The sequence below is a fragment of the Rattus norvegicus genome, chromosome 4, assembly GCF_021556685.1.
Source record: "Rattus norvegicus strain SHRSP/BbbUtx chromosome 4, alternate assembly SHRSP_T2T, whole genome shotgun sequence".
Taxonomy (NCBI): domain Eukaryota; kingdom Metazoa; phylum Chordata; class Mammalia; order Rodentia; family Muridae; genus Rattus; species Rattus norvegicus.
The window spans coordinates 20,169,572-20,194,264 of NC_141537.1; the positions used below are offsets into that span (position 1 = coordinate 20,169,572).

Consider the following 24,693-nt stretch of genomic DNA (forward strand, 5'->3'; position numbering starts at 1 on the left):
AAGCACATCTTGGCACCACCTGGAAGCTTATTAGCAATGTATCCCCAGCTCGGTCTACTCAATAAAAATCTGCATTTTAACCAGAACCATATGTGATCCGTGTGCATATTAAAATCTGAAAGCACGGCATACATTACTTATTAGATACATTTCCTTGGGCAAATTTCAAGAGCTCCGAAAGACCCAGTTTCTGTATTGAAAAGGGAGATTAATAATGGTATCTACACCATAGTACTATTGTGAGAAGTAATTAGATCGCTTTACGTAGTATAAGCACATGATAAAATCTGATATTAAGTTCTATCATCTACCTCTTATTTGCATGTTCATGACTTTTCAACTGTGTTTTGAATAAAATTATAGGACTACAACAAGCAGGTAAACTAAAGCTCCTTTAATCCAGATGTCTCTCTTCCTGTAGCCTACAGCAAAAACAGAATTAAATTAATAATGCCATTCTGCATCCATTCATGGCATAACATAGCACCTGGGCTTCAATTAGCTTCAGAATATTTCCCCATGAAATCATTTCTTCTATTTTTGTGGAGTCAATAAGTTGAACAAAGAACTCAGTGTGCAAACAAACAGGAGCCTGTCTCCCAGACATAAGATCTAACTAATCCTACACTAATTAAGCATATGACTTCTACACTCTGCCACCATGCAGGCGAGATCACCACCGATACCCCCAACAGGATGCAAATAAAGATACTAGTTGTCTTTATATTCAGGGATAAATGAGAAGTATAAAAAAGTCTTTAAAAGCCCCCTATTTCAATTCCATTAAGATATGATGTGCATGGTTCTATACAACAGCACCTCACATATATTAATCAGAATCTTAAGCACATTAGTAGAAAAAAACCATAAATGCTATTAAAGTGGAGAATGCAAACAACATTTGCATTTCTAAATGTTTTAAAATATCACTCTTAAGGAAACTGAAGAGAATAATGCTTTAAGCAAATTTATTTTACCACGAACTAGTCACTGCTATATATTTAAAATGATAATAAATATTGAACTAGCAATCTGATAAACCAGATACTACAATAGATATTCCTGCTACAATACCCTGGATACCTTAAGAACAATAATCAAAACATTTATATGTGTCAGAGTACATATAAGAATTTGAGGGCCTGGGTCCTGCTAAGACTGAACCCCCAGTGAACGTGATTGTTGGGGGGAGGGCAGCAATGGGGGGAGGATGGGGAGGAGAACACCCATAAAGAAGGGGGGAGGGGTTAGGAGGATGTTGGCCCATAAACCGGGAAAGGGAATAATACTCAAAATGTAAATAAGAAATACTCAAGTTAATAAAAAAAAAAAAAAAGAATTTGAGGGCCAAGTAAACAGTGTAGAAATCTAACAGGAGCAAGTGGTGGTGTTTGACAAGCCAATAATAACCTAAAAGATTGCTAAACTGGTGGTGGCCGGAGGGGTGAGGGGGTAGGGATGTGCTTACAAATAGAAAGACCAACCATCATAACAATACTAGCACTTCCCAAAGTATTGTTGTATTAATCAATGATAATAATATCAAAACAAAATCCCCAGTATAGACTTCTCAGGTTAATTAAATGCTGAACATGTATTGTTTGGATAAAAAATTAAGGTTTGAGTAGCCTTAAAGTACTTCTTAAAAGAATTATATGGCAAAAGACTTAGGTTGCCAGTTAGCACAGTGATCAGGGATTAATAGAAGAAAAAATAGCTACATGATAAATGGTCATGGGAAAATTAGCTGGAAAAAAAAGTTAATTTAAGTTGAAGCCTGAAATTACATACTGATGTTTCTACAAATCTATTAAATACTTGAATATGAAAAACAAAACTTGGGAACCTTTAGAACTAATCATCTTTTAAAAATTGTGTATATGATTTAATAGTAACAGAGGATTTCTCAAATGGAGCACTCAGAAATTCTAGTCAAATAGTTGACTTCGTTAAAATTGAGAATGTATCAAAATACACAACAAAGACAATTAAAAATGCAGAAATGAAACTCAAATTAACTAGACTACATAGCACCAAGAATGAACCACCTTTAAAGCAGTTAAAGAACACAACTATACAAATGACATGAACAGACACTTCACTGCATACTAAAGGAAAGGTGACTGGACATATCTCCTCTTCAGAAATTGGCGAAGACACAGCCCATTTTGTAGCCATTTCTTTGCAGATAATTAAAAACTCTGACCTGGTTGCATCTGTCCAGAATATGAACAAATAAGACCTTAGATATACCAAGTAGAGAACTAAGGTGACCCCACATTTTGGTGGGAAACAGCTACCATACTTTTGTGAAGTGCTTTTCTTTTTTTGTTTTTTAAATTGGATATTTTATTTATTTACATTTCAAATGTCATTCCCTTTCCTGGTTTCTCCTCCACAAACCCCCTATCCTATCCCGCCTCCCCCTGCTTCTATGAGAGTGCTCCTCCAAGCACCCACTGAGTCCTACCTCACCACCCTGGCATAACCCTATACTGGGCCATCAAGCCTTCACAAGAGCAAGGGGCTCTCCTCCTATTGATGTCTGACAATGCCATCCTCTGCTACACATGCGGCTGGAGCCATGGGTCTGTCCATGTGAACTCTTTGGTTGGTGGTTTAGCCCCTGAAAGCTTTTCCAAATTCCCTTTTGTCTGGCAAGTCTACTATCCTGGACTGCATGTGTGATGCTCTTCAAATAGTACCAAATTATGCATATTGTCTTCCTTTATTATCTGTTGTTTTATTTTTCCATGGTGTCCATTACCTATGTTCATACATAGGTATGAACATATTAACAGTAAAGTTCTAGAAATGAGCAATCCATACATTTTAAGTTTCTGGCCGTTCTGAAGACCACAGTAAAACCTCACCTCGCATTGCCCAGAACATGAATCTTCCTGTTGAGCCAGGATGCGGTCACTTAGTGCAACGGTCACCTCAGTTACCACATGGCCATGAAAGGCTCACATGACATAGTCTTTTGCAGTAGCACAATGTCTACTATACTCATCTCCATTCACCACCACAGGCGTGCATCACCTGAACCATCACAAGATGGGTGAACACGGTTGAGCAAGATATTTTGGAGATAACTTGTATTTCTTTACTATGATTTTATTACTGGTGATTGTTATTAGTCTCGTTTCAGCTTACAACTAAAACTTAATCGTTGTTTTAAAAATGACAGTATAATTAGATCAATAGACTCTGTATCCGCCAATTCAATCACAGAGAGATAGTAACTTTTAATAACTGGATTGGTACAAAACACATTGCGGTACGTCTTTTCTGTCATTTTCTTAAACAATAGGATATGAAGAACACCCATGCGTCATGTGCACTGTCTTGGGTACTGTAATTAATCTAGAGATTACTTGGAGAATACAGAAAGACGTTTGCGTGTTATATGGAAATACACTATCACAAAGGACCGTGACTCTGTGCCTATTGGGAATCTTTGAACCAATCTCCACGGACAATTACAGGTACTGGTTAGGATTCAATACAACGTATAACTTCAGGTATCAGGATGAGGAGGGACTTGATTTATATGTAATTAAAACTGAATGAAAGTCAGCGAATCATATAAATATATATAAATCATATAGATGAAGAAAAGAAAACCTCTGAAGGCTACATACAGGATGATACATTACTATAACTCAAAATCAGCAAAACTTTAAATATTATGTATCAAAGCATATATATATATATATATATATATATATATATGAGAAAAAAATTGTTAAAGGTCAGAAGTCAGAAGTGATCAATTATCTTGCACACTGAGCACTTGGGTAGGAATGTGAGATCATGGGATGGTAGAGTACTACAGTTTATGTGCTAGCAATAATAATGAGGTTATGTTTTAATATAGATTAAAATGTGATCAATGGATTACAGTATACAATAATTCACATAGGTATTTCATGTATCAGCAATACCTCTGATGAATTATAAAAAGAAAATAGTAATATAATAAAATTAAAGCAACGGGTAGAGAAGAGTCATCAGTTTATGTGGGATTCCATTGAGTCCATGAACTCATCAGCTGAACTCAACTCCCAGGGGAAAAGTATAACAAGTGAAAACTTCAAACACAGTCACAAACAGATAACACAGAGCCGGGGAGAAATAACTGAGAGAAGTCTCCATCTAAACTCACCACCAGGGCTTTAGATCTGTTGCTCAGAAGTTTCTCAATGTCTCTAGCTGCAATTTCAACCAGTTGGCGTGCATTATTTGGCTCCACAGTATACAAATCTTGGTATTTTTCATAAATCTGTGTTAAAGAGAAAGATGATTAAGACAAGCAAAAGTTGTTTATTTAGATCACGAATTCCCATTATCACACGCCTAACACCAAAAACGAATAATTAGATCTGCTTTTTTTACCCTCATCGTGATTCTTTTGGAGTTCGGGTAGATACCAGAAAAAACACGCACAAATAAGACAGCTAGCTTGCAAAAACAAGAGGTCAGGCTACTAGTTGTAACATAACATGTGTCCACATGTATACTGTCGGGGCTGAGGCTTTTCCATCAGCTCAACTTCAAACATACTACTAACAGTCATCCCCCTCATTTTAGGAAAGGAGGCTACTGAAGGGAAGAGGTTAGACAAGGCATGTGTGAACAAGGTAGAAGATAGGTCATACCAGATGGACCATGGGTTCCCTATAGAAGCCCTTTCCTCACGACTATGGCCATGAACGTTAAGTTTACTTCTTAAGTCTATGGAGAGGGGTGGGCAGTAATGAGAGGCTGAGGATGATCCCCCTGCAGCGGTTCACAGCGGGGGACCCTCTAAGACAGTACACAGCTAGAGAAGTGGAAAACACTGAGGTTGATGTTAAGGTTGCAGATAGCTCTGTAAAGATGTATTTTTTAAATTATGCTAAATACAAGTATTTTTCCGTGTTTGATAATGTTTTTTTTAAATCACCAAGGTTAACATAGCACATAAAATTAAGACCCAGCCTCATTTCTGGGGCTCAAATTGATGCCTGCAGAAGGCTTTCCTCCAGAGGCATAGGCTGCACCTGGTTCACAAAGCCAAGCCACTCCTAACAGGAGAGGAGAAACTGTAAGGGGGTGGGGACAGTGGCACTGCTTGTGGCTGGAGGGTGATCTGAGAAGGAAATCCCCTATGCACTGAGCAGATGGGGCTCGCATGCATGACTTAACCATCTTTAAAGCCAGGCCCTGGCAGCTTTTTATTGCCTTGTGAAAAAGGAGTCAGGCATACACCAGAACCAGTTCTACTTGCTTGTGTTATTTTATTTGATTATTTCCAGGTTCTAAGGCCTGGTCCCAGCTGAGCATGGATGGTAAGTGATGGATGTCTGCTTCAACTATATGCAAACTCTGAACCATTCATCTGTCAAAGCGGATGTCAGTTTTCGATGAAGATACCCATACATACATATACATTTATTTACGTATACCCTTTGGGGTATGGAAGATGCTAAAGACTGATCTCAGGGAATTACCCATATAAGGAAAACACTCAACTATTGAACACACTCCTATGACTATAAATTTTAGGACCTTACAAGCTAACTAATATTTTTAAGGATTAAATCGCCATGTGCTCTTAAAATTATCTATTTGAACTCAAGTCTTTTGAGCACAGGCCCATTCAGAATATTCTGAGGATGGGTTTTGTGGTTTAACAACCTCATAATTGGTTTCACCCGGGTCTCTTGCTCATCAGCAGATGGCTTAAGCTTTCACAGGATGGATTATCGCGTCCTGTCCTAAACACCCTGGCTATCCTTGATGATTTCCTCCCAACAGGAACCTCTTTCATTACAGACTAAAACGAGATTCTAGAACATCAATACGTGAATAGATTAATTGATTCAAGTTACAAATAGATAAACCTCAACAATACATGAATAGATTAATTGATTCAAGTTACAAATAGATAAACCTCGACATCATTTTAATTGACTCAACACAAGTCGTGCAGTAAGAACAATACAGCGAATTAATGTGCAATGTGCTGGTGCTCATATCGTTAATATCTTGTGCATTTCTCTATAAAGTCTACTTTCTTGTGATAAAGGGAGTGTAAAATATGTCCCACAATTCCAGGAGGTGGATTCAGTATCTTCAAGAATGAAAATGTGTATATATTATGTCTAATGTATACAGCACATTTTAGAACATTTTCTTCCTGTTATCATTTTTAAATACTTAAATACTATAGCGCAACTAATCTTTGCTACTTTTTGGGTTCTTCTTCTACCCATTATCCTCCCTGGTTTCATCCCCTATCCCAAAATAGGAGAAAAAGGAGAGAGGAGGACAGAGGAAAGGGGAAAGAGAGGAAGAGAGAGGGAATCCCTGAATCTACGTTCTTTCCTTTTCTTTCTTCTTTAGCAAGATTATTAACAAACCATAACCAACCTCCCAAAAAAGAACAACGACCTAAGACCCACCACCCTATTAGGGCTCTAGCATTTATAAACCTGCTGAAGAGTTCCCACAATCCCAAACGTCACCCAATTGCAGAAACTATCTGCAGCTGGGGAAAAACATGTCCCCGCTAGAGCAGTAGGCAAATCACAGTCATCTGCAGCACTTGTCTCAACACAGCACCATATTCCCCCACACCTGGGTTTAAAAGGCAAACATTCCTATAGTTTTCTGTGCTTTTTAAAGAAACCAAAATTCCAAAGTTGTCACTACTCTATAATTTGAATATTGACTGAACCCAATTGCCCGTATGTTAAAAATGGTACTGTTGGGAGGTGAAGGAACTTTTGTGCGGGTAGGATCTATTGGAAACTTCTTAGAACTTAGGTGGGAAGTTCCTGAAGGAAATAAGGAAATACCAGCAACCTCTCTACTTTGCTCTTTTGCTTCCTAGCTGTGGGGCTAGCACTTCTGCTCTGCCACATTCCACAACTATGCTGCGCTTGCTTGTTGCAGGGCACATAGACCGAAACCTTTACTGAGATAAATAATAATTAATAATTAATAATAAAAATTTCAGTTAATTACTCGAATGTTTCATATAGTAATAGAAAGTTGGCTATCACAAGAAATAAAAATAAAATCTGCTTCATAAAGCTTAAATGTATTAAGTTAAGGAAGATGAAGTCTATAGTGCCAATATCTGGTTATACTATTTTATATATAAAATAAAACTGGAATGCTCTCTCAAAATAAATATAAATCAATATCATACCACAACCCACTGAAAAACTAATTTTATGACTCAAAAACTATGATTTTATTTGTTAACAGAGATATTGTGGAGGCTTATGAAATTTTCCTAATATATATGAAGAAGTTTTTAGATTAGAAGATTTTACATGGAGTCTTATAATAAATAATGTCTATTCATTCTATTCATAGGTATGTTGTTTCCCATCACTAAATGATATATATATACATATATATATATATGTAATCTTAACGTGTTAACTTGTCACTATTTAAAACGTGATCTAAGTATCTTTCCTACTTAATTTTTCCCCTTTGCTGAAAGTCTGAATGATCGTCTTCATTGTCCTTTATCCAGTTTCTCTCATGAAAGAAGAGTCAGTGTGTTATGAATAGTATGGCATTTTGGCACCAGATAGAGTTTCAGAATCATCATGTCAAAGTCACAGTGCTGTGGGGTCCTGGCCTCTGTTTTGCTACAGAGGAAAGAAGGTAAAGCGAAAAAAGAACTCAAGACAAGATGGCCTGCCTCGTGACACACTAATTACTTTAGTATCTTATAGTCCAAATCCTCTGACAGCCATGCCTGCCAGCCATGACAAAAAGATAACTTGTCACCTGCATGTTCTTCCTCCATCAGAATTTTAACTGTATCGAATGGCTCTCGTTGTTACATTTCAAAACCAAGTTTCACTGTGATAGTAACATAGGTTACAGTTTTTAACTCTTTTTCATTAAATAAAACTCTCTCAAATCTCTTTCTTCTAAACTGAATCCATCTTTCCAACATGATCTTGAAAACAATACATTTGAAAACGTCACAAATACACTATACACCAAGTGGCACCACTTGTTAGTGTAATTTTAAACAGGATTCGTAAAGACACTTTGAATTGTGTCATAGAACGCAAAAGCTTTCCCAAGAAGTTTATTATAAGCAGCTAGCTTTGCCAGCAATGCAGGCCACTTAAATGTTTCACATACAACACTAATTTCTCACTTTAGCAAAGGGTTAAGTTGCATTTAACCAACTATAGCTGTAGGTTTGCTGAGACCTGGAATTGTCAGAGTGAAGGGAATTTGAGCTTCGTTTTGTTATAAAGGAGTAAGCTCATGTCTCAGAGTGGCAGAAGATATAAGGTAATCTGTACCACAAAGTACCGTTGGTCCAGCAGCATGGAAGGACACAGAAAAGTCCTCCCGGGAAGTGAGAAAGAACCTTAGCGTCACGAATCAGTACACCAGGCAGGAGACAATCTCAGAGCATGTCCAGGGAATTAACAAGGTAGGGCGTGAAGAACCAGCAGTGCAAAGAACATCCGGGCTGAGATTACTGACAAGTACAGCAATGCCTTGTAAAGTCATAGATGATGAGTCTACGTACATAAGGACCGGTGGACCCTGCTAGTGAAGAGGAGTCTGAGACAGACAAAGAGAACGGAGGAGACTTAAAGACAAATCTCCACAAAAGACAGAACAGATCTCCCAGGTGATTCTATCTCCTTACATGGCCGTGGCCTGCTTTCCCTGGGCTGAGTGTGGGAGGAGCAGTGAAATGCAATGGGAGGTATTCTGACATACTGGCAGGATTCTGTTCCCTGTTAATAATAGTGTTTGCAGATTCAGAAACGAATCGTCCAGGAAAGACATGAAATAGCTTTTACTCATCGATTTATTTTTAGAAAATCTTTTCATGAAGCAAATTCTCATTACTACAGAGCTCATTCATTAAGAATAGCTCCTAATTTGGATATGGGTCAAATTTTGAGGATATCATCAAGATAAAACACTTTTCAGCAGATTAAGGAAAGAAATGGTTGCTGGTGGATGTTTGATGTACTCGCAGATGCTGATTTCAGGAATACTATGAAGACTTTCAACTTGAAAACCTGTCTGCTAGTGATTAAACATCACATTCTCCATCTATCAGTTCGATCTCCAGCTCCTGCTTGACAGAATGTGTGCATGCACATGTCAGGAACGACAGAGGATATTTTCTTTTTTTTTTTTTTTTGAGGATATTTTCAATAGTTTCTGATTTAGATTGTTTAAAAGAGCATGCGTTTCCTGGATGGAGCTCAGAGCTCACACTTAGCATGCAAGAGAACCTGGCTTCAATATCCAGCACCATAAAAAGAAAAGAAATTGTGTGTCCTTTGTAAGTCTTCAGGCTTTTGTCCTGTTTCACAGACAATCATATGTAAATTTTATAATTACAGCTTCAGTTGTGTGTGTGTGTATGTGTGTGTGTCTGTGTGTGTGTATGTGTGTCTGTGTGTGTATGTGTGTCTGTGTGTGTATGTGTGTGTGTATGTGTGTGTATGTGTGTGTATGTGTGTGAGTATATGTGTGAGTGTCTGTGTGTATGTATGTGTGTGAGTATATGTGTGTGTATGTATGTGTATGTGTGTGTCTGTGTGTGTATGTGTGTGTGTATGTGTGTGTATGTGTGTGTGTCTGTGTGTATGTATGTGTGTATGTGTGTGTATGTGTGTGTATGTGTGTGTATGTGTGTATGTGTGTGTATGTGTATGTGTGTGTATGTGTGTGTATGTGTATGTGTGTGTATGTGTGTGTATGTGTGTGTGTGTGAGAGAGTATATGTGTGTGTATGTGTGTGTGTGTGTATTATCACATCTTAAATGCATCTTTAGATAGAGCTATTTGCTCTAACCTCATTCATTGCTGTAGAATTTGAGTTGAGCATTTTGAATAAGGATCCCATGTTTCTGCCATTTTTAATTGCATAAAACTACATATACTATAACTAACTTTTGTCATTGCAGTGTGAGCCCAATATCTAACAAGCAAATAATTGGGTGTCTGTTTTCCAGTCTTTTTCCAATGAATCTGTGGTTCTCGAGCTTCCTCAAGCTGCTACCCTTTAGTATAATTCCTCACATGTGGTGACCCCCAACCATAACGTGACTTCATTCCTACTTCATACCTGTAATTTTGATATTGTTATGAATCGTAAGGTAAATAGCTGATACACAAACTCGCAGTGGGGTCACAGCCCACAGACTGAGACCCACTGCACTGAATAAAGACTGAGAAATAACACATGGAAAAATTGGTGACAAGTCTGGCTAGTCAGCTAGCTGCACATCTCTGTCTCCCGAGACTGATTTACAGACAACCTACTATGTGTGCCTGGCATTTCTATGAGTGCTGGAGGCTGAGTTGTGGTTGTTGGGCTTGTGAGGCCTATAAGCCACTTCCCCAGTCCCTAAGCTTGTCCGTCAATACAACAATAATTTACTAATGTAGGAAAATTTAATGTATAGAATCCATTCAACAATATTAATTAGTTTCCTTGGGCTAATATTTCACAATCTCATAAAGGAATTTTCAAAAATTCCAAAAATAATTACGTTAGTACTATAGGTAATGCCAGTGGTTCTTGGTCTTTGGTGTATCTATGAAGCCAGCAAAACATAGTTATATTAACTAAAGAAGTAGCGCTCTTTCTACAGTAGTGACTTTCTATCCTAGGATCAAATAAGTTCCACCAATTCCACCATGTATTCACCTTCTGGAGTCCACCATTCCTTTAGCACATCCCAGTAGGAGATTATACACTGCATCAAGCTTTGGGTAAGATTCCCAACGCTGTATAAGTCAAACAACAGAACCCCCTGCTCAAAAGGCCTCTAATCTCCGCCCAAAATCCACTCTCCATGTTGGGATCTTTCAGCTAATTTTAGCTTTAAATTCCTTTGGGAAGTAAAACAAAACAGAACAAATCCTCACCTAAACTAGCAAACAAAACAACGCCCACTACCAACACCAACACCCGTTTGCACACATCAAGAACCTTCTTGCTAGGAAAAGAAATGAGGCGCAAAGGATCATGTATCTCTCCCCTCCCCCTCTCACTCTTTCTCCCCCTCCTTCTTCCTTCCCCAACTCCAATCCCCCACATTATACAGCATGTATTTCTTCACAATCCTTCTATCACTGGATTTTGGCATATGTCTCACAAACAATTATCTAGACTTCATCTTCTTCATTGTCCATTGTTCTACTACCTTAAGTCATTTAGCCATCCATCAATACTTATAACTGTCCAAGTAATCTATACCATACAGAAAAGCATAATAGAAACCACATTAATTTTTTGGCATTATTATTTTTGAAGAAAAAGAAAACACAAGTTTAGAAGAAACTTTCCCATAGGAACAGCAGGAGTAACCATGAAATCAGCCGGTGCAGAGCCATGAGGCTAATTCTCATCTTTCCAATAAAAGTTTTAAAACTTAACATTAAAATCTGTCATTTGTCTCTGGGGTTAAATGAAAGCTTCCTCCACAGTCAACTTAAATCTAAAAACCAAACACTGACAGAAAACATCTGCTCCTACAAATCCTGTCCCGTAAATACAGGTCCACATACTACCCAGCACAGTGGCACATCCTCACGCATTTCAAAATGGATCATAAACTGGAGCTTTCACCCCTCCCTGTACCTGTGTGTCCAAGCACTGGAGACCATCCACAGTGACAAAAATACATCTCACCACCAAGTATCTTGCAGACTAAGGGTGAGTATACCTTCTCAGAAACATGGGACTGAAAGGACTTTCCTCAGACTTCTGAATAGCTACATACACATAATAAGATATCTTGGGGATGAGACAGAAGACTAAATTGAAATTCATTCACAACTGATGCATCGCTTATGTCTCTGAGGTCACACAGTGTGACCCACATGCATACGTTGGAATTGCACTCCATCATACCTGGGCATCAACCCCACACTACAAAGGTTTAAGATTTGATAGTATTTAAAGTTCAGATTTTCAAATAGGGGATATACAATATAACCAAGGGATGTTAAGTACATTTTGGGTTTAGTATCTGTATCCTCCCGCGAAAGATAATGTCCTAAGATAATTTTGAAGTACTTGTTAGGATTTCTTTGGAAATTTCTGATACATAAGTTAACTATGTGTTTATGCTTCTCTCAAAGGACATTAACATGTACCTGGAGCACTTCAACCTGGGAAATTTAATGTGCAAAATGCTACAAAATCCAAAACTTTTTGAGCACTTGGCTTGATGGCAAGAGTAAAATTACGCACCTGACCTCAGAAAACCTAGTGCATGTAAAACACAGGTAAACTAAAGCAATACATAAATTGCTTTCCTGTGTAAATCATTTAAAAATTAAGGTTTACAATTGGATCCTGACTTAGTTTTTATGTTCATGAATAAAAAAATTAAACTCCTAAACATGTCTGGTTTCAGTTCACATACCCATTGATGAATCTCTTTTCATCAATTTCATCTAAGTTGCTACACAATATTTTTATGATATAACCCAATCACTTTCCAAACTCATTTTAGAGTATTCTGCACAGCCAATTTAGAATTTTAAAAAAGAAAGCCTCTTAATGGTGTCCCCATTTTACACATCAGAACCTTTTATAAATCTCAATGACACGTCCTCGTCAGTAGATGTGATTATAAACGCTTTTCAAATATTTCAAATAGTAAAGTCTAATCTCTGGCCAGGGGAGCTAATAATTTCATTGTTAGCCATGCCATTCTGGTTTCCAATAACCATCTCCGTGCAGGGGATACCAAAGAATTGACCATGACACCTGCATTGGAAATCAGAGGGTGTCTGTAATAGAAAGCTATGGTTTCCTAAAAGACGTAATGGCGCCCAAACTAAGCAGGGGGATGACACAATCCATGGCTGGGAATACTCACGTCAGCAAGCTGAGTCACTCCACTTGCTGTCTTTGCCAGTGTGACAAGGTCTTCCTGCATTTTATCCACCCATGACTTGATACTGCGGAATGAGAAGGAGGAAAGTCCCATCAGATTTCCCACAAATACTGATAACACACTGACATTTTATATGCGTGTGTATGTACATAAATAGTTATGTTTTTAGTCTCCTTCTCCGGTTCCCTCTAAGATTACCTTCCCATTCCTCGTTCAAACTGAGAACACTATGGAACCATTGTCATACTAGGGTTTTTACTTTCACAACTTATTTTTGTTGGAGTTATTTGTTTCTGTTTGTTTCTTATATTTGCATGTGTGTACACACTGAAATGCCCCCAGATCGAAATGAGAAGAGTGACAGGGTCGTCTTGGAAATCAAAAGAGTTAACCTGTGCTCACTCAAAAAAAAAAAAAAAAAAACTCATGAAAACAGTTACTATGTATTCAAAAATACACATAAACTGTATATTCTGATCATGAAATGAGTACCTATGAAATGATCATGTCTTCATCAGCTTTCCCCAAGACAAATCACAAGGTCACAGATAGCTCAGGACACAAAGGCTAAGGGCATTTCATCTTCCCAGCTGCGCTCTGAGGTCCTGAATGACCGGAGCAGCACTGCAGTATTCAAAGCAGCGTTCTACTCATGAAAGTTATTCCTTCAGCATCTAAATTCAAGTACTTCCAGATACACTCTTGTAATTAATGCATTTAATATGTTGAAACATGAACCATTAATATCAGTACATTTTATAAACATTTAAATCTGGATAGCGCCCAGTGTCCAGCATTCGAATGAATGCAGTTTGACGTTCAACAACATAACGTTCTCCTATGGCATTACATGCTGCAAGTCTACAGTGTGTTGCCTTTTTTCCAGGAAAACATAAAGAACAAGGGTAACAGAGTCAGGATGCTTAGAAGAGGTTTGATTTCGAACATCAAGTGTATGTGATTTGAATCAAGGAAGTGAAGTGTGTGAGTCTTTTCTTCCTTCAATGGTGAATTCCAACAGTTTGTTAAGTCATCAACTTCATTTCAGAAACAGAATCAAGAAAAATAAAATCCAACCTGGAAATACTGTCTGGGAGAACATGTTAAAAAACACAGAATTGAGAGAAGGAAGGAAAGCTCAAAGTCAGTCATAAAGATGACGAACTACCTATGGGAAAAAAGTAACCATTAACATGGGAAACAACCACTTAGTGAATAAAATATATTAGAAGCAGGAATGCTTTAGCACAAATAAAATCATTATAAATGTGTTCTCAGTAATTCTGTATGGATAAGGGAGGGAAAGGTAAATGACTATCAAAAACAGCATCAAATAAAATTTGCAGAACCATCAAAATAAACAGTGTGGGTAATGCCCAATATTACAATTCATGCTATTTATGAATGGGGTGTACATATCTAAACTACAGTATAAACACTAACCGGATAACACTGATAGTATTACATCATTATTGTGCTCACTTCTATAATCAGAAGAAAAAAAATCACATTGATGTACAGGTAAAAACAAAGACAACAGACAACATTTTTTAATTCCAGTCAGATTTTCTCAACTATACACAGCTACTAAGCCCTGAACTCCAGAGAGAATGAATCGTTTCTCAAATATAATTCCTTAACATTGACAAGTAGTAAGAAATGTTAGGCAGACCTAAGCTGGAGCAGGGAGGGGGCAAGGGACAGGGAGAAAGATAGAATGAAAAAGAGAACATGAGTGTGTAAGTGTGTGTGTGCACACGCATGGATATAGTCCATCCCTGAACATTGATCTGTGCCACCTTAACATTTGAGTGCATGGTCACTGGTGACATTCACAGAGGTGAACCACTCACTCTTGGGCTGAGAAGTTATTCAGGACATAGACATTCTTCTCTGCCCCAAATGACAAGGTGTCAAGAATACTTTCGAAGTACAAGCTTCTCTTTTAATAGATACTGTTTTCTTTTCTAACTGTTACCCGATTTCCTTCAAATATTACAGAAGCTGGAAGACATTCAGAAAATATAACATTTACATGCAATAAATTGCATCAGACACTAAAAATATTTTTGTATTTTCTGTCACACTGTCCAATATACACTCGCACATGCTAGAAAGAATAAAAAAAATGGGATTAAAACTCGGTCTGGGCAAAGGAGAACAAGAATAAGAAGAATGTGATGACTGAGAAATGTCTTTGGTGCTGAGAGAGAGTTATTTAATGCCTAAGTTCTGAGGGCCAGAGGCTGGAAGAAGGGCTGAAGGAGAGAACAACCCAGCACCAGCCTCAAGTCACCTCAGTTCTCACTCTGGCTCTCTGATTGTCTTCAGGAACCCAATTAACGTAAGAGCTAGTTAACAAAAGAAAGGCATAAATGTTTTATTCATTTTCCATGTACCTGGAGTCTCGAATGGGACCAGGATGCGCCATGACAAAAGACCAAGCACATCACAAATGTGGAAGATGAACAGGACAAGTGAGACCTAAGAAAACGGAACTCCAGAAATGCTACCTGCTACCAAGAGCCAGACAGGGCATGGGAAAGAGGGAAAGATCAAGCTTACTTCCCAGTTTGTTTACATCCGGGTTCACTGAACCCCCATCACCCTGTCTCTGGTGATCAAGGCTGTTTCTTAGGTTTAATACATAAAGAACACTTCTCCCAACAACTCTTGCTTTGTTGGGGTCGGGGTATGGTGGGGGGCGGTGGACACGGCCCCTTTCTTAAGTTCTATCCCCTTACGTAACTAAATCAAGATGCCATATTTGCATACTTGAGGCGACATACTGTCCTTAACCACTTCAAATGTTCATGGCAATAGCTACTTAAAAAGTGGTATTTGAAAGACAAAAGGAACCAACAAGGAAGGCACAGAGAACACAGTGCTTTCAGTCAACTCAGCTTGCCTGACCAGTTGGAGAACGAGCTACTTCTAGACAATGAAGTGACAGGAATTAGAGGTGGGGGTAATTCAGCCAGACAAAAAAGAGGTACAGACCATCTCTTAAGTGATATTACTGGGGATGCGGTTTGTATGCGCAAAAAGGATGGTAGTATTAGGAAATGAGTATCAGTGACAAGGTCAAGGAGAAGCCTGCGGACATGAGAAAATACATTTTCCTGACACCAAATAGATGGTGGCTGGAGGTCAGAAGAAGGAAGGATGGAGAGCACAGGTAAGAAATATCAATTACTCGATTCACTCAACAGTAATAGAAGCTAAGTGAAATTCTGAAGTCTGTACAGACCACAGTTACCTGTGGATACAACAAGTGAATGGGAGGAAGACCCCGGCAGGTTATTTTGGAAGCTTCTCAGGAGCAGATGGGGGCATTTTGACGCAGGGAATCAGAAGAAAATGCAGAAGCACACGGTAGAAGGCAATGAACAGCTTAGAGGCTTAGATGAATTGGTCTCTGCTGGTTTGTTGTTCTGGTGCCTTGCTGGGGATTGATTCCAGGGTCTTGCTCACACTGGCCAAGGGCTCTGCCACCGAGCTACACTCCAACCAAGGAGACTGTGAATTTGAGGTGTTTTTCAGAGACCTGAGTATACACTAAGCAACTGAATGAAACGGGTTCAGCGCTGGCAGAAGAAAAACCTGAGCAGAATGTAAAGATTGGTGGTTTTCAGTGTCTAGCAAGGACACAGGCAAATCAATGTAGCACTCCCTAAAGACCAGGTACAAGGAAGGAAATAAACAGTAATTAGAATTGAGGAAAACAACCATTAATGAACCAGTAGAGGGATCTGAGTGGTAGCAAGAGAAGGGCATCTAACAATGGGATCACAGAAGCTCTGAGACCAAACAACAGCTTCGTGAATGGTAGATCTACCAGCCACAAAAAACCAGAGAAGAGCATCTACCTCAGCATGGAGAAGGAGACTCTGAGGTCTTAAGGCTCCCATTTGTTTTTACATTGTGTGTGTGTGTGTGTGTGTGTGTGTGTGTGTGTGTGTGTGTGTGTGTGTGTTTTAAAACAAGATAGGGCCATTGAAATGTTTCTGCCTAAAAGGTCAAAAAAAAAAAAAAATGGAGCACTGTCAGAGAGACCACATCTTTAGTGGCAATGAAGGAGGTGGTACACAGTGCACTAAAGGGAGCTCTAGATTTGGCAAGACAATCAAGAAGACTGTGCTCTCAGACATTGTCCTACCCTTCTCCTCTAAAGACTACTATGGTCCCAATATCTATCCTGATTCACACATACATCAAAAACCTCTTGTGGTAAGGAATAGCAGAATCGAGCAGACCATGCAGTCTTTCCCCAGGCTACTAGTATGCAAGCATTGTCTCCTGTTGTCCTGCAGTCGTCAGCAGATTATCCGGAGAACATGCAGTCATACCTGGACTTTCCTGTCTTCACTTCCTCAAGGTCTCCACGTCACTAAAACGTTTTATTGCCAATTAATTTGCATGCTATTCTTTTATTCATCTGCGTGTTTCAATAGCCTCATTTTAGCTTCATTTACTAGTGGCTGTGATTAAACATCCTGACAAAAACAACTTACATGAGAAAGGGCTTCTTTAAAAAGCTGAGTTCAAAAGTACAGAGGCCAAGGAGGCAGGGGCTTGAAGCAGCTGGTCATGTTGTGTTCACAGCCAGGAAACAAAGTTGCTTCTCAGCTCTTACTCTCTGACTGTACGGTCCAGGACTCCCAGTCCATGAAACGGTGCCGCCACAATGAGCAAGTTTTCCAAGTTCACCACACACAATACCATACAGGCATGCCCAGAAGCCCATCTCCTAGGTACAACTACAGCAACCGACACCACAGAATCTGTGACACGAATTTCACAATACTTAAAGTAATTCTAGCATCCAACACACGGACTGTATCATAACCATGAGAAGGTAAAAGTGTGGAATCCATTCACAGAGAGCAAAATAAAGGGAGAACATGATGCATCTCCCCAAGGGAAGATTCTGCTTCCAGTCAAACTTGAAGGAATCTTTGAGACAAGTGGAAACAACTAGAAAGACTAGAGAAAAACTTCGAGCTCACTAGCTCCATTCAATTTCTCTGTTTCCTGAGCAATTAAAGGGAAGTTATCTGTTTATTGACAGTGGGTCTTCAGAAAAGGAGTCAGAAAGGGGGCTGGAAAGATGACTAGAGAGTACTTAAGGCTTCGAACTACACTGGAGGACATCCCATTCACTGAGGCCCGTCAGCCGGGGTACATCTTACCGGCACAGGCTGCCAACAACAGGATGGATGAAAACTACTGTCCATGAATGTGCCGCAGTTACAACAGGTGTGAGCGGAAAGCAAAGAAGATGAGCACGAAGGTTCTAGCAACTTCACGATCTCTACTGACTCCAAACAGCAAAAACCCTAAAATATGCATTCAAATTAAAAACTTATGCATTATATTCATAAAGTACCTGTTTGCTAAATCCTTTAGCTATGGAATCAGACATCCTATAACACAATTAACCATGAAAATACTATGCATCAGCAATTTTCGAATTTTTCTCAGTAACTTTTTACAAGTTTTCATCGGAACAGCTTTATAAAAAAAAAAAAAAAGATCTGGCTGTTCATGGTAAGGAAAAGTGTGGCCTTGTTACACATATTCCATTTCCATCATTTATATGCATTTTCCACAACATATATGTGTTTTCAAAGAGCAAATGACTAGGCTGAAAGGTATCTTAGTGGTAGATAGGGGAGATGCTTAGATAGGGGAGATGGCTCAGAGACTAAAGTACTTGCCAGATAAGCATGAGGAACTGAGTTCAGATACTCAAGCTGGGTTTGCTCAGCAATGGTGGCACAGCCCCTAATCCCTGGAGTCTAGAAGCAGGGCCAGGCAGATCTCTGTGAATTCAAGGCCAGCCTGGTCTACATGAAACTGTCTGAATACGTAATGTCTGGTCTAACATTCCAAATTCAAATGTTTATCTAATGTCAGAGCAAAAAAAAAATTGGTATTATTATCCTCCTAGGTCCTCAGAACTCACTTCACAGTTACTACAAAGCTCCAAGTGTTTAATGTTTTCTGCAGAATCCACGTAACAGGGGGCATCCAACAGCATACCTAATGGGGCAAATATTTTACTGAGTAAGTAAAATACCAAGCATGCCTATTGATTTTTATGGTATATAAATGGCCAAAATCCTAAAAAGACAGCACAGGAAATGTTTTATTTTCGTGGAGTTTAAAAGAAAGAAAAAAGCTGCCATCAAATTAATATTCCTTTTGAGGTTCAGTTTGTGGGTAACACAGCACCCTTCCTTTTTTCAGAAAGAAAGGAAAATGGCAACCCGTTTCATTTTGTTCATACTTGAGGAACATCAAACTCAGGAAAAGCACAATTACACCTCATTTAATCTATTGTGGAGTAAAACCGTTGAGCAGGAAGTGTCAAGCTACTGATTTAATTATTTTAAAAGCTAAGCGGGTTAAGCTAAGCTACTGCCTGGGTAGAGCAATGAGGTCACAGTGAGAAGGAAGAACTGTTATGATAACTTGAGTTTACCAAAGGAGGTAAGAGTCAGAAGCTTACGTTGTTTATATTGAGGACCGCCCTTCATTCTACGTTGATGTGGGTAAGCCCTGTGGAAAATAGATGAGGAATATGAAGCCCTGTGGAAAATAGATGGGGAATATGAAGCCATTGCTATTTGTAGGGGAAAAATATTAAAACACACATTTTTTCCCCATTACTCCACTAGTAATTACTGTGGAGACAAAAGAAGAATGTGGGCTACAGCATAGAGAAAAGAAAGCCTGCCTTGCTACACTGAGAGGCCTTTCCTGAGGCAAGTCTCTGCCTGTGCATTCTTTTTAAGCAATAATTTTATATTTATCCCGAGTGAACAAAAGACACAGCGGTGCCCTAAGGAGCCGGGAACAATTAAAATGCCCAAAATTCTACCAAAAGAGCCATTTTAACTGTCTAACATATAAATAACATGTCCATAAATTTAGGTAACAAGATATTTCAAAAGTAAACTGTTCTACTTGCTATAAATATTTAACCAATGATAAACTGCTCCTATTTTTGTTATATAATAAACCACCCACGGTGTCCCTGCAATTGGGTAAAAATAGCATCGAGTAACCCAAAGATTTGGGAGGCATATAAATTTACTAAACACGCGTTTCTCAGGACATGGTAACAATGCACAAGTGAGTGTTGTGTGCCCGTGTGTAATAAAGTCACTTGGCATCTCCTTTATTTTGTAATTTGTGTGACGGTTGAGATGTTCCAGGAGCACTCGTTCCTGAAATTACTGGCAATTTAGGCATTTTCAGTAACACCGCTTGCTCTCTTAGAAGGAAGCTGTTTCAACCTGTGAGATGCTTGAGGATTCGATTCCGTTTTTATCCAGAGGAATCCTGGGAAACTGAGAAAAGGATGTGATCACACTAATCAGGGTGGAGAGTTAAAGGGCCTGGCAGTGGGAGACGAAGCTGTACCAAATAAATAAACCTCATTATTCACTACTCAAGTGTCTCTGCCTTTGTTTTCCAATGGCCTTCACCTCAACATGTGTGAATCCACTTTGCACCTAATCATATTCTCCGTTTTCAAAGAGCAGAGAGTCTTCCTGAACAAGACTTTGCCTGTCATCTTGGAATCATTCTTTTTGTTTTATCTGCATGTTTTAAATCGGTTTAGTTAATAGCTTCTGCCTAAACTGCTACAATTTGTTTCCGGATCCCAAACAAACAAGCAAAATGCTTTCAGGTTGATACTATAATGTCACAGGTTACCTAGATGGGGAGCAGAGTGGGGGATGGGGATGGGGGAGGTGTCCCGTGTGAGGCGTGCCCTAAGCCTTTTAGCCTACAGCATCACAGTTAGTTATAACCTCCAGCACCGTCCCCGCAGAGCCTGATGCCAACTGGGGTGTCCTACATGGCCACGCAATCTGCTGCTGGTGTTTCTATGAACCAAAGGAGCTGAATGTCTAATGGCTCATTACGAAACCGCATTTTAGTGAGGAAACCTCCTCTCCTTTTCCGTTTGTATTTTGACTGGGCCACAAGAGAACAGGTTCACGAAATGTAGTTTAGCCTAATTCCAGCGTATAAACATTATTTAATGTCATGGCAAAAAAAAATCCTCGTCTCCTTTTCTCTCAGTGATTATGTGAGCCACCAAATAGTTCTAGTACTGCAGGACCTGCGAATGCTTGTTAATGTTGGGACTCTGAGGTAAACGAGAAGTCCTCTTCCCCACTCGGGTCTGTGTCCGCAGTCAGCAGGCTTAGACGTTTCACAAGCACATATTTGTGAAACTTTGTCACTTTGTCTTATTCTTTAATCATGGGTCCCCCCAGCTGCAAACCCCCATCCACAGGTTTCTTTAGCTTCACCCCCAGACTCCCACCATCCAGATCGATTCCGGCTCCTCTTTTGTTAAACCGGAATCCTCAAAGTCTCTTAAACCTTTCCTCCCTAATTTTCCTAAGCAATAGCCAGCCGCTCCTACAAAGCATGGTGCAGTGATACCAGCCCAGCATCCACAAGAACACATAATTCTCTGAAATAGACGGGCCATGCATTTCTTCATAGTGTCATCAACAGGCGGAGTGATGAACATTTACTGCAGACTCCGAAAACAGCTATGGGCGCCTCAGCCTGTGTGTTCCAGGAACTATTCTGAACATACTGTATGCACAACATCTTCAACTGTTCCATAAAAAGAAAAAATCTACTGAGATGATTTCGAAGCCTTATTTTATAGGTGAGGAGACGAGCGAGATGACCTTAAGTTGCCTAAAGCCAAAAGGAACGAGTTTCCAACGGAGCAAAATAGCTTGTCCTTAAAAAGTAACACAATCCTCACTCGTTTCAAATGACGTGATGAGAAACGTTTGCATTCTAGTCATCCCACATCACAGTGGCCCTCAGCTCTCTGGCCATAACTTCTGCTTGCTGGATTATGATAGCTACCAGGGGTTCAAAGTCTGTTTCCCACACATTTTTAAAAAAAGGCAAAATGGAGTTTATACAAGTCTTTATTTTCACTCGGAAAGAAAAACGTGTGCTTCTATTATCGACAAAACACCAAAAATCTATGTCTTTCCTTCCTTTCACATATAACACAATTATATACTCATTCATACCACATACGCATATGTGCATGGGATTACTTACACGGGACGATTTTCCTCAAATTAAAATGTTAAGGCCTCCTCTGGATTAACAGAGTAAGGGAGCACTATTGTTGTTATTTCCGGCCAGCTTTCATTAGCATGACAGAATTGTGAACATGAGACACAGGCCCACGGCATCAGGGTCTCACACCAGCCCCAGCACACGCACATTCCACATCGAGTAGTAGAGTCGGCTTTGATGTGTGTCTTAGGATACAGTATTCTAAAAGCAACAGTCAGAAGTTCAGAGATGAGTGGGCAAGCATGGCTGCCCCCTCCAGCCCTCATTATTTTAGTTGCAGGTTCACATACACAAATGCATGAACATAAAAGCCCAGGCCGGCCTGATTGTCGAGCATTTCTTTTAAATACAGCCCACAGGATCATTTATCTCACAGCTGTTCCAGGGCCCAGTTTACCTAACAATCAAAAGCTGTCAAAGCAAATACATTAACTTGCAAATAAGACAATAACTCAGTCTCTGAAGACCAGAAACAAAGAAGACTGCAAGCTTAGCTTGCCTCTGGCGTCTGTGTCCTTTTCTTCTTGAGTACAACGCATTGGGGAACTAGGAATAAAACCTTAGAACGTGAACTGGTAAATAAATGCCCAGCTCGGAAAAGATATTGCAGTTAAATTGCTTTCAACCTCCTGGCCCCCCAGAATGTGGTTCTCTGACCTTCTTTGCCTGAGCAGCGCACGTCCTACCCTCCCACCGCCCTCTGCTACACTGCACACATGGGCCAAGGCTAACAGAAGGTTGATTCCTGGAGAGGAATTACAACCAGCTTCCTCTTCTTAGCTGTCTAATAAAAACAGTGCTAGAACTTGCTTTTACTTACTTTCTTTCTTTCTTTCTTTCTTTCTTTCTTTCTTTCTTTCTTTCTCTCTTTCTTCCTTAATCAAACTATATTTCCCCCTCTTAACACTATAAACTTTTTGAAAGGAGAATATTTTTCCTCAAGATTTTTTTTTAAAGTTCAAATAAAGATGTAGAACTATCATTGGTTACTGGGATGGGAAAAGGGATGGGTGTGTTTAGAATACACAGGATGTGGATAAAACTGAAAGATTTTATTTCATTAAAGGTTTTATCTCATTAAATATAAGATTTCATTAAAGATTTTATCTCATTAAATATAAGATTGTTATATATACATACACCTTATAGCATCATGTAACAATCAAAACAAGTAACAGGTTCTGTTTTAAAAATCAATGTTTGCTTATCAAATGGGCAAGGTTTATATGCTTTAATGCTGCTAAACAATGCCTTTCAGAAAGCAGTACTTTGTTGAAAGACTCCTGCAATGAATACTGAAGACAGGGAGGAAAAAAGAATGCCTCTAATTAACTTTTCAAATTATATCACCTTAGCAAATGTTTAAATAACAATAGTGTATAGCAACAGCCTTTTATACAAAGAAAATAGGTCAAAGCCTAAGTACCTCAATATATATCTGGGTGGGAAAAGCCTTAGACAACTATACCTACATAGAGTTTTTATGTTATGTTCTTGGTTAATTTAAAGGACACTGTAAGGCACAATTCATATATGTACAGTGGCTGAGGAGTCTGGTCAATCCAAACTAAAACATTTAAGTAAAGCCTTCAACGTTAAGAGATCCAGTCACAAGCTGGGAGAGAATCCATCCATCCAATCCATCCGGGCGTAGCTACCTCATCACAAGTAAATGACAAGATTTAGTAAAACCCTGGGCTTCTCAGAGGAAGAAGATCTCATTTGTGTTGTTCTTTATATATTTAACATTTGAAATAATTGCTTGACACTTAGAAAAAAAAGACTTAGTTCCTGGATCACATTTAATTTCTACTTTAAAGAGACAGGACACAATGCACAGTCTCTGAGAGAAGACAAGAGTATTGTGTTGGGGTTGAAGTCCTGACCTGAAGGTCCACCCCACACAGCTCATCATTATTAAGGAAGAACCATAAGCAGTCAGTAGGTATCATAGGCATCAATATGATGATGAACAGTTGCAGTCTCCCACCGTCTTTCTCATCATTAGTCATTCATTCTGTGGTTGTTTCTCATGTTCCATTCAGAGTGCATTCCAGTGTAGATTTCAGCCGGCCATTTTTCAACGGACCACCACTACACTTTGTAATAGTAAAGCCCAAATCTTTGCAAAGCTAGACCTGTGAGTCATATGTGACTCAGCGGCCTCCCCCAGCCTAACGGTCCTTCTCTTTCAGAATGTTCCTCTGTGGAAAGAGGCGGAATGTCCTCAGCTCTGTGTGTACAATGCAAAGGTACCGGAGCACAGAGTTCACAAAGACTGTTCTAGAGGGCCTGCGGACAACACAGAAGGGGAGAAGGCACTATTGTGGATCTAACCTTTTTGTACATGGTATGAAGGTTACTTTGAACTATTCAATTGTTAATTCTGTACCAGCAGAGAGCTGAGTACTGGCCAGATTCTGGTGTTGTTATTCTTATAGTTCATCCCCACAGTAATTTGTAAACATACCTTCCTCACTGGTTGATTAGCTTAATGAAGAGCTGACAGACAGTAGCAAGCCAGGAAAAGGAAGTCAGAACTGAGTGCTGACAGGGTCTCTGGGAGAATAGGCAGAGGCAAGATTTGTCAGTGTGACAAGGAAAGGAACAATTATTAAGACTGAGGGAGATGGGGGAGGGG

The 24,693-nt window shown here is 39.3% G+C and overlaps 1 protein-coding gene across 6 annotated transcripts in view; it reads right to left on the minus strand.

Annotated features, from left to right (window-relative positions):
* The window catches only part of Cacna2d1 (calcium voltage-gated channel auxiliary subunit alpha2delta 1), a 430,807-nt gene that overhangs the window by 341,758 nt on the left and 64,356 nt on the right, over positions 1 to 24,693 (minus strand). For all 6 annotated transcript variants that reach the window (XM_087656129.1, XM_087656128.1, XM_087656127.1 and 3 more), the window contains 2 exon segments: positions 12,897 to 12,978; positions 4,169 to 4,285 (listed from right to left, as the gene is read on the minus strand). In XM_087656129.1, the coding sequence (XP_087512255.1) occupies positions 4,169 to 4,285; positions 12,897 to 12,978 (199 nt within the window).